Here is an 11881-nt window from a genome sequence, read left to right as displayed (position 1 = left end):
TAACTAAAAGAGTTATCCCATACGGACGTACCAACCCTAATTATAGAAAAGCTTTGAATTTAAATAGGAATACAGTATATCCCATTATGGCTTTAAAACTGATTGATATCCGCTAGAATGAAAACAGGTTCTCAGCCATTCTGACAAATCATGCATAGCATCGTATTTTCCACAAAAATATTGTAATAAAACTCATTAAATTAAAACCATCTTTGTTAGCTCTTGCCTTTGGCGGCTCTGGTCTAACAAAACTGGTTTAAATCATAAAATTTCTCATTTTAATATCCGTAAACAACTGTTGATAACACTATTCCAAATAAATGATTAGATATCTCTGTAAATAATTGTACAAATTGCTGCTAGGCCAAGAACCAAGTATACGCTGAAACAACTCCTGAAAATAAAAACAGTTTAGTAAAACAGTAAAACAAGGATGACAACATCCATAAAAGCGAAGCTCTAAAATCAGACTGTGAGAATATATTTATCTCTAAGTCTAAACAAAAATGAACATAGATTTGTTGCATAATTGCTTAAATGCTGGTACTGTTTTTTTTGACATATTTACATTTTTAGGACTTCATTATAGATATGCTTTGCTTATAATATTGTACCTTGTTGTCCTAGGTATCACTATTCTAAAAATCATGTGCTTAGGACAACTATTTCATACAAAAAAATTATTTCAGAATTTTTTTAATGGACGTACAGACTTTTTGGTAACGATTTAAGAGTTGATACGCTTTCTAATTGTACCTAATATTTACAGATATCACCATACAAAGTTTGAAATGTATAGGACAATTCCAAAATGTCTAAATTAACAAAAAGAGCTATCCGTTACGGACAAACATACCGATCGAACCTTATTATAGAGAAGCTTCGCTTTAAAAAAAACATATATATAAATCACAATAAAGTATATAAGAATTAATCTTGTAATATGAATAAAGAACATTACATTATTAGTACAGAAATATGTCATCTATCTATCTATCTATCTATCTATCTATCTATCTATCTATCTATCTATCTATCTATCTATCTATCTATCTATCTATCTATCTATCTATCTATCTATCTATCTATCTATCTATCTATCTATCTATCTATCTATCTATCTATCTATCTATCTATCTATCTATCTATCTATCTATCTATCTATCTATCTATCTACCATCTATCTATCTATCTATCTATCTATCTAATGGTTACAAAATTAATCTTGAAATATGACTAAAGAATATTACATTATTAGTACAGAAATATGTCATACACAGACGTATAAAAAGTAATGGTGGTTTTCCTCAAAGTGTCAAGTTGAGCTCATAACCCCCCCCCCCCCCCCCCGATTATTTGAAATGAATTCATAGGGGGTAGTTTTATTCTGGTCTTCTTTTTGTTACTTTAGGTTAGGTTATATTGGGTAAAGTTTTAGAGCCCAAATAAAAATTCTAAAAATAAGGAATGGGGGGGGGGGGCTGTGCTCGCTTGGTATTTTGTGGGAAAGCACCAAAGTAATATTGGATATATCAGATATTATATAAAAATATAGGTACAGGTACAAGGGTTTAAAATTTTTTTGAAAAGCTTCTCTATTGAAACTTATATCAAAAGTTCTGTCTTTGACAAATATATTTTAGGAATAAAGTATCCTTATATAAAAGTGTCAGATGGTTGTCTGTTTGTAGCTTAAGATCTTTGCTAACCACTGGACCGACATGGTTATCTTTAACAGTGTAAGTTCCTATGTATTTTTTTGATGTTAGTTAAATGTTTTTCAATGTCATCAAATCATTTAATGAAAAAATGAAATAATGTTAATGCTAATCTTTCTGGTGCTCCGTGTAAAAAAAGGTTATTTGTCTCTGATAATATTAGGGTTGGAGGGGTTATTGGGCTGTTTATTATACTAGTCCCCAAAGTTTTACTACTCCTTTGGTTTAACAACTTTGGGGACGTTACTGAATTCATTAGGTAGAGTATCCAAACGTTACTTCCACTAATTTCAATCTACAGAAGGGGTTAATTTTGTGAATCCTCATTTGGGATTTACATCAACTTATCCCCTTAGATCTCTGGATAATATTGACTTTTTAATCAATATCTTGTACAATCAAGAATTATTCTTTTTCCTAACAGGGAGGGAGAGACAATGAAGGACGTCAAAGCTTCTTTTTTTGTACGGAGGAGGGGGTATAGTTAAAATAATTTATTTGTGGGGGGGGGGGGATAAAATGTATCGCTTTTTGTTCCGAAATTTGTTTAGTCGCCCCTTAATTTTTAAAACCAGGAAATAGGGAAGGGATAAAATACGACCCTTACTTCCCCCTCTTTAAATGAGCCGTGTGACGTCATTAGATCCATCATTTTTAAGGGGTTACCTTTCCCACTTCTCCTCTCATCTATCATTTTTATGACATCACACGGCTAATTCTTTTGATATTTTTTAGAGCTTTCCCCCTCTATCTATAGAAAATTATGGGGAATTAATTTATAGTCCATTGTCCTATCCATGCTTATAATCCTCCTGTCAAACGTTTTCAATTGATAACAATTAAAGCATGCTATAGATTTACCAAATACAACTAAATACAGTTTGTTTAATTTCTATTCCTTATTATTAGTCATATAAGTTAAGGAACAAATAATTTTCCTCCGATGTCATTTCCCTTAAACCTGTGTTTTGACAATTATTTTATTAGTTTTGGATGCTTTTACCAGGGATCTAAAGGGATAAGACAATTGCAGATAAATTGATTTACATCCCAAATGATGATACACAAGTTTACCCCTTCTGTAGATTACTATTATTTGTTGAAAAGTTTGGATACTCAACGTAATGAACCATCCTTTCAATGAGTTGGAGTTATTAATGTAATAAACAGCTCAATGTCCCCTACCTCCCTGAACTGCTCCAATATAACGCAGGGAGGAAGGGAGGGGACAATGGGCAATTAATTCATTTTAAGAATTTTCGCTGAAAAGCCAAGAAAACCAAATTTATCCAGAAAACTTAAAGAAAATTGTAAAGTGTCTATGTATATCTAAATTAGAAAACATATACTTATAACTTATATTACCAGTACATGACAATAAGGTAAACATTATGTAATTAATCACTAGAAAAATCGTTCTTAGAACATCTTCATCCCATCTCCTATATTATTAAATTCTACCAAAATTCAAGTTTATACGAAGGGTTTTTAGATTGTTTATTACACAAATATCACAGTATAGTTTCTAGACATGAAATGACATTTTCTTGAGAAAAAATATTTGTTAGAATTAGCCGAAATAATTTTATACTATATACATTGTTTGTTTGCTAGAAATTGTGTTAATTGTCTGTTTTTTAAAATTTTTGTATGCTAGATTCATAACAAATTCCGCGGCAAGATGTGCACTAGTCCCCAAAGTCCACAAATTCAGTCTAAATACTTCACGAACACTTTAAGCTGGTCCCCAAGGTTTGAGACCCTAAATTATTGAATATTCGATCAATTGTCCCCTCTCTTCCTCCCTGAATAAAACGTTAAAGAAAGAGATGTATTTGTATAAAAAAAAAGACAAAATTCACAGAGAGGACAATGTCAAGGAAAATTAATCTACAACCTTTTGGTATCCATAACTACCATTTAATAACGACAAAATTCTGAATTGGAAAAAAAGATTGTTTTGATTTATCTTTCATTGCCCCATCTGTGGCAAAATTAAATTTCACGGTATCTGCATTTTATTCTAGTCTTTTATATAGTGTAGGAATTATAATACCAAGGATGACAACATCCATAAGTAGCACAACAACAAAAACATATAATTTCTTTTCTGTGTGTCTGTGTATTTGTAGCTTAATTTCGCGCTAATCCCTCAACTGATATGATTTTCCAAACAAGTAAAGCTTTTTATAGGTCTAAGAAAGGTTTATAACTATTTTGGGAAAGTATACCTTCAACCTCTCATACCCCCGCCCCCCTTTTATCACTAAACAATTTTATTTCAAAATTCAATGAAAATTTCCAATGTCAACGAATATAAGATAATGTAGCTATTAAACTTTCAGTACCAGTGGTATTAACAGTCCAATGTCCCCTGCCTCCCTGGTTTTGGAGTCATTTATTTGTAATATGTATTCAAATTTAATATCCTATTAAACTTATATTTTTATGTTCCTTCAATACAAACATATTTTTACATTTTTATTCACAAAAACCCTTATGCTAAAGTAACAGGATGTCTGTGTGTTTGTGTGTCTGTACCAAAGGATCTCGCTAACCGCGGAACCAATCGGGTTCTCCTTAACAGGGTAGATTCTTATGGGTCCCGGAAAGGTTTATAACTATTTTGGGGGAGAGTACCACCACTCTCCCAAGAGAAATGACAAAATAAATTTTAAAAAATTTAATATCTGGGAGACTTCAACGTAACATAAAGAGGTATCGTAGAGACTTTAACAAACAAAAACATTTAAATTGCCACTAGAGGCCTCTAGGGGCGTAGCCGCTAGTCGAATATATCTTGATTGGTTGGTACAAATAAGTAGATCCTTACATTATTTTTCTTATAATAATCCTGTGCTAGGGTCTTCATATTCGGAGGGGAAGGGATAGACTTCAAAATAGTCTTAAACCATACCAAGGCTTTGATCTAAAAATAAAATTCAAGACCTATATAAAGCTTTCAATGGGTTCATTAGTTATGGATATCTCAAGCTACAGACAAAAAAACCTTACTACTTTGTATAATAGGATATATGTCCTTTCTGTATTATTTCTTCGTGGTTCTTTAACGCCAAGTTATATCTAAACGTGATTGTGCTGTTTTGGAGATATTTAATTACATTCTAGAAACACTTTTTTACATATTAAGTTATTAGGTCAGTTCCAACCAACTTTACATTTATAGGAAGGGAGGGGACATTGGGATGAAAATTGCGGTGGTACCCAAAGTTTTATCTTATTAATTGGCTCAAAAACTTTGAGTACTTTAACAGAATTTTGATTGGTTAGTTCATAACTAGTAGTGTCTAAACGTTTTAATCTACATTAGGGGTAATTTTGTTTATCATTATTGTAGATGTATATAAATTTTTCGTTCATTGTCTTATCCCTTAATAACTTTGATATTTTCTTTTGATTCAGAAATATGTAATTTTAAAACACAATGTCATAAATGGTTTTACTTTTTAAAATCGAGGTTTCTTTAAATTTGAAACAAGTAATTGGTCTGTCTGATTAATTGAGTTTCGCTTATATGGATGTTGTCATCCTTGTTTTTATATTGCAATATATTTTCCAGTATGGACTTCGATATCGATTAGTATCCGCTACCTTAGAACCGGTTCTCAGACAAACTAAAAAAACATGTATAGCATTGTATTACAGACAATTTTCCACAAATATTAAAGTAAATTTAATATTCGCGGAAAGCTGTCTATAATACGATGCGATAACTATAATGCATTTATATTAAGAAAATGCATATTCATGTATTATAAAATAATGATTTATACATTTTTTTTGCTGAAATTAAAATGCACTTTTAGAACAACAAAAAAAACATAATAAATCTTATTTTATTTACTAATGGCTCCTCTCAAAGATTGAAACTGTTTTTAAGGTTTTATTTCTTCATTTTAAGGAGAATCCACATAGACCCATGGATGGTATTATGCTATTTTACTTTTATAATAAAGTTTTACAATTCGTATGTATGGTAATGTTATGCTTATCAAGTTCTGACACTCTACAAGTGTTATGTTCGTTTGTCCTACCATTTCATAGCTTCGCTCTTATGGATATTATCATCCTTGTTATGCATAAAAAATACTGTTTCAGATAGAATACTGAAATTGAATAAAACCAGCCAAACTTTAATAGTAAATTTTCTTACAATTTTGTTTAGACTTATAATTATATTCTGCTTATTTATTTCTAACACTATACACGCGTTAATGTTCGTTTGTCCTACCATTTCAGACCTATTGTCATCCTAGTTTTGCATAAAAAATACTGTTACAAATAGAATACTAGAAATTGAAATTGAATAAACCCAGCCAAACTTTAATAGCAATGGAAAAGTAGGTTATTTAGTCCTTTCCAGGGGTAAAAGAATAGTTTATTTATTGCATCGTATTATAGACAGCTTTTTGCGGATATTAAAATAAAAAATTATATGATTAACACCAATTTTGTTAGTCCCAAGTGGCCGAAACCCGTCCTAGCAAAACTGGTATTGATTTAATGATTCTCATTTTAATATTTGTGAAAAATATTATGTACCACGAAGACTATAAATGATTTTTCAGTATGGTTGAGAACCGGTTCTAATCCAGCGGATATTAATCGGTTGTGAAGCCATACTGGAAATGTAGGTTATTTAGTCCTTTCCACGGATAAAAGAATTTACAAATTTACCAAAAATAAATCTAATAGCAGAAATCATTTTTGTTTCGTACTTTCCAAGAATAATAAAAAAAAACCATAACATTAATTTATGCTTTGTATACTCGAAACTTAAGCCACTTGGGGCCTACTAAGCTGAAATTACTGATATTTATTTTAATATCCGCGGAAAACTGTCCATGATAAATAACTATAATTTTATTTTTCCCTGTCATCCCTATTATGTAATGCAATACTTGCATACACACACACACACACACACACGCACACACACACTCACACACACACAAACACACACACAAACACATATATATATATATATATATATATATATATGTATAGAACTCAGGGATCTAAAGGGTTAAGACAATGGCCGAAAAATTGAAGAACATCCCCAATGATGATATACAAAAATACCCCATCTGTTGATTAAAATTAGTACTTGAAACGTCTAAAAACTCAACTTAAATAATCAATCAATCAAAATTCACGAAGTACCGAAAGTTGCTAGGTCAACGAACAAGAAAACTTTATTATAAAACTTTGGGGACTAGTGTAATAAACTGCCCATTGTCCCCTCTCTCTTTGATAACATACATATATACTTTGAACTGAATTCAGTTACATATTCTGTTACATTCAAGTTTCTATACATAGAAAAAGTTTATTCTACCGAAGGGTTTACTTTACAGTTAGAAGGTTGAACCAAGGATGGCAACATACATTAATGGCGAATAAACAAACGGTAAAGCTGATTTATATAACTGATTCAGTTGACAAATAACAGGGAAGGAAAATGCAAAAAAAATCGCAAAACCTAATGAAATAAGTGATAATGTTCTTTGAAGCATAATGAAATAGATCTGCGTCCCCATATCAGGCCTCTAGATGCACTTGAAGTTCTGTTGAGAGGAAAAAAGTCGACCTTTAAAAAATTCGGGGTTAAGGTGTCATTTTTTACTTGGGGTGATTTATCTTGGGAGGGTGGTAGCCTTCTGCAATATATCTATGAACCTTCCCAGGACCTATGAGAAGCTACTTTGCAAAGGAGATCCATATTGAGATCCTTAGAAACAGACATATTGACACAGACATCCTGTTACTTTTATACAAGGATATATCCCTCAATTGAAATACTTTGAAAAAATTGCAAGATTTTATAGCTTGAAGCTAAAATAGCATGTATGTATAAACTGATATTATTTGTAGCTCTAGAAGTGTTTGGTTCTATTAGAATTATTCTATTTTTTTTCTATCTTTTTTTCTCTATCTTTGCCAACTCCCTCTCTATTTTTTATCTCTATCTCTCTCTCTCTTTGAAAGTGCTAATATTTTGAATAAATAGTGTTTTTTGGCATGACTTCGAAACCGATCAATATCCGCTGGATTAGAACCGGTTCTCAACCACACTGAAAAATCATTTATGTCATCGTATTGCATAATAATAAAGTCCATAAAAACAATATCCGGTTCGTTGGCCTGGACCTGGGCTAACAAGACTGGTTTTGATCCTATAGATTTTCATATGTTTATTCTTGTACTTTATGCAACATAGCAAACATATTTAAATGTGTTTGTATTCAGGGGAGGGAGGGGACATTGGACTGAAATTACACTGGTACTCAAAGTTTTTAAAACCATATGATTAGTTAGATTTAAACTAGAAGTGTCCAAACATTTCAACCACTTTGTTTATCATCATTGAAGATAAATATATTGTTCATTGTCTTATTCCTTTAGATTCCTGGTTTTTATTCAATTTTCTTTAACATTCAAGGATCTTAAAGGATAAGACAATAGACGATAAATTGATATTCATATTTAATGATGATAAACTAAATTACCCTTCCTGTAGATTACAATCAATTACAGTTTTGGACTCTAATATTTGAACCCAAACAAACATAATTTAATAATAATATACGGTATCAAAAGTTTTGGACTCAACGAATAATATATAATGGTTATACATTTAGGGTACCAGTGTAATTTACAGTCTAATGCCCCCTCCCTTCCTATTACAATCAGTCTTGTTTACTTTATGATTGCATAGAAAAGCATTTTAAAACAGTTGAAAAAAGCATGTATTTTCAATAAATCACCAGGGATCTAAAGGGATAAGACAATGGGCAATCCATTAAGGTAAACACCTATTTACAATAATAACACGTACCCCTTTTATGGATAAATATTTTTGGTTAAAAAACTTGAACAATAAAGTTTTTCTCTGACCAATCAAGATTTAATAAATGTACCCAAACTTTTTAAACTAACCAATAAAAGGTTTATTGTTTATTGTTATTTTACTCTTAAGAACCCAAGTAGGGTCATAGTAAGAGGTCTGAATATCTAGGCCAAAGTCTGAATATGACTATCAAGTCTTTTCTTGAATGTAGATAAAGTCACGGCCTTTTTCACATGAACAGGAAGATCATTCCAGAATTTAGCCGCTCTAACACTGAATACATTTCTGGATAGTTCTGTTCTTTTCACTGGAATTTGAAAGCTTATCACTCCATGGTCAGAATTTATGGCTCTTGTATTTGGCCTATTTTCGTTCACTATCTGAAACCATGTCCTTGCTTCTACAGAGTCAATGTCATTTAAAATTTTAAATAATTGAATCAAATCTGCTCTGTACCTCCTTTTCTCAAGTGAAGGTAGATTAAGTTCTTTTAATTTCTCCTCGTATGTTTTACCTTTCAGTCCAGATATCATACCAACTGCTTTTTGCTGAACTTTTTCAAGTGTAGTAATATCTCCAACTTGCCATGGTGACCATACTGGTGTAGCAAATTCTAAGTGAACTCTGACATATCTTTTATATAAGTTTAAAAATACATGTCTGTCACGATAGTGGAAGGATCTGGATATCTGGAACAGGACTCCTCTGGCAATTCTGGCAGCTTCTTTACAGTAAAGGCCTGGTTTCAGGGATTCATTAAATGTAACTCCAATGTCTTTTTCACGATCAACAACACTTAAGATTTCTCCCTTCATAGTGTAGGTAAAATTATTGTTTCTGGAACCTAAGTGCATAACTTTGCATTTAGAAACATTAAATTCCATTCCCCATTTATCTGCCCATTTAGTTAAAGAATCAAGCTGAGACTGTAGAATTTCTTTGTCGTTCTGGCTAATAACAGTATGGCCAAGCTTAGTGTCATCAGCAAATTTGCTGAGAATGTTTATCAGCGGGGCAAAGTCATCTAGGTCATCAATGAATATCAGGAACAGTAATGGGCCCAAGACACTTCCTTGTGGGACGCCAGACAGAACAGCCAGCCAAGATGAAAATTTTCCATTTAAAACAACTCTCTGTTTTCTATTGGTCAACCAGCTTTGTATCCAATTAAAAATGTTGCCTGATATTCCTTTGGCTTTTACCTTGGCCAGAAGCTTGGAAACGGGGACTTTGTCAAAAGCTTTGGCAAAGTCAAGATACACAACATCAACAGGTTCTAGATTTTCTTGGCTGTTTATAAGTTGTTCTAAAAATTCAAGAAGATTTGTTGTACAGGAACGGCCTTTAAGAAAGCCATGTTGGGTCTTTCTCAACAGATTATTTTCTTGAATATGTTTCACTATACAATCTTTGATAAAAGATTCTAGAACTTTGCAACAAATGCACGTTAAGGAAACAGGTCTGTAATGCTCAGGCTTACATTTTGATCCTTTTTTGTAGATGGGAGTAACATTTCCAAGTAACCAATCTTCTGGAACTATTGAGCTACGAATTGATTTGTTGAAGATGATGGCTAGTGGACCAGCTAGAAAAGAAGAAAATCTTTTAAGAATTAAACTTGGAATACAGTCAGGGCCACTTGAAGGAGAATCTTTCAGTTTCTTTAGCTTCTCTTCAACCATGTGTTTAGTTATAAACAGTAATTTCAGTTCATCTTTAAAGTTTTGAGGAGGAAGGTGGGGAATAGTTTTGTCGTGATGTTGAGTAAAAATGCTAGAAAAATAGTCATTCAATATTGTGGCCATGGAACTGCTGTCGGAAATAACATTACCATTAACTTTGAGAGGACCAACATTAGACTTGGACTTTGTTTTAGATTTCATGTAAGCATTAAAAGGCTTTTTATTTGAATCCTGGGACAATTTTTTTTCAAAGTTTCTTTTAGATCTTCTAACGGTATTTTTGCATTGTTTTTCTACTTTTCTGTAAATTCTTAAATTTTCATCACTTCTGTCTTTACAATAAATTGCAAATCTACGTCTTTTTTGGCGGCACAATCTTATCACATGTTTGTTTATCCAAACTGGTCTAGATTTAAGGTTTCTTTTTTGCTTTGGAACAAACTTTTCAATACCATCACAAATTGAGTTTTTGAAAACATTCCAGCCTTCATTGCAGTCTAAATTTTTAATTTTGTTTTCAAGATCCAGATTTTCAAGATAATTAGCAAAATCATTTGTGTTCATTTTATAAAAATTTGGTATCATATCACAGGTTTCGAGTGGAGGAGAATCACATAGGATGTCTATACTCAGTATACAATGGTCACTATTAGCAAGATTTCCAATATTTTCGATATTTGCTATTCTGTCTGGGCAGTTAGTAAACACTAGGTCTAATATGTTACCTTTATTGTGTGTTGGAAAATCAACAAGTTGATAGAAAGCTTTGTCAATCACTGTATCCAAAAAAGTTTTATGCTTGTTACTGCTGGATAACAACTTCCAATCTACGTCTGGCATATTAAAGTCACCAACAATAAAGTTTGTCACATTGTCGTCAAAATTGTTAAAAAGTTCACATAGCTTTTCGTTATTATCACTGTTAGAATTTGGAGATCTGTACACTAGAGTAAAAATAGAGTCAATAGTATTGTCACAATCTAAAAGTTTGAAACTGGCAAACTGGTTAAATTCAGAATTATTGTCACAGGGTAAAATAGTTAGTCCATGTCTAACATAAATAATAAGGCCTCCACCAATTCCATTTTGCGTGTCATGTCTATCAACACGAAGATTAGGATCAAAATAATAGTCTTTAAGTCTGAGCATAGCATCTTGAATATCAATATTACACCAGGTTTCTGTAATAAGAATTAGGTCAGGTTGTTTGTCTGCAGCTAAGATTTCTAAATCAGGAAGTTTTCTTGATAAACTTCTTGCATTTAGATAGACAACATTCAACATTGTCTTTTGTTTCTTTTGGAGTTGCTCACTCTCCCCTCCCCTTCCTCCTCTCCCTCCTCCATTTCCGATCTTGTCCTTCTCATGCTGGCTGTTCTTTCTCTCATTGGATTGTCCTGCTGGTTTATTTTTACCTTTCTTAGCATTCGGTGTCCTCTCATTCCGACCAGTTTCCATGTAAAGTTTTTTGCATCAGTGTCCGACATCTCCTGATTTTTTTGGTTTGCCTCAGCTAACATTTTTTTCTCTTTCTTAAGTTGGAGGGGGGTAAGGTCTGGAGCAAGAGAAATCTTCTTATATTGTGTTTTTTCAAGTTTCCAAGCATTCTT

General features: G+C 32.2%; 1 protein-coding gene across 1 annotated transcript in view; it reads right to left on the bottom strand.

Annotated features, from left to right (window-relative positions):
• Positions 1-285: 285 nt before the first annotated feature.
• The window catches only part of LOC145305860 (rhomboid-related protein 2-like), a 90113-nt gene continuing 78517 nt past the window's right edge, over positions 286-11881 (bottom strand). The window contains exon 16 of the mRNA XM_080147686.1: positions 286-394. Within this exon, the coding sequence (XP_080003812.1) occupies positions 325-394 (70 nt within the window). The 3' untranslated portion in view covers positions 286-324. The remainder of the gene's footprint in view (positions 395-11881) is intronic.

The sequence above is a fragment of the Acartia tonsa genome, chromosome 14 (assembly GCF_053477335.1).
Source record: "Acartia tonsa isolate MP-2025a chromosome 14, ASM5347733v1, whole genome shotgun sequence".
In the NCBI taxonomy this organism is placed as follows: domain Eukaryota; kingdom Metazoa; phylum Arthropoda; class Copepoda; order Calanoida; family Acartiidae; genus Acartia; species Acartia tonsa.
The sequence above is the reverse complement of the archived record's forward strand: the minus strand, read 5'-3'. Positions and strand labels throughout refer to the sequence as shown.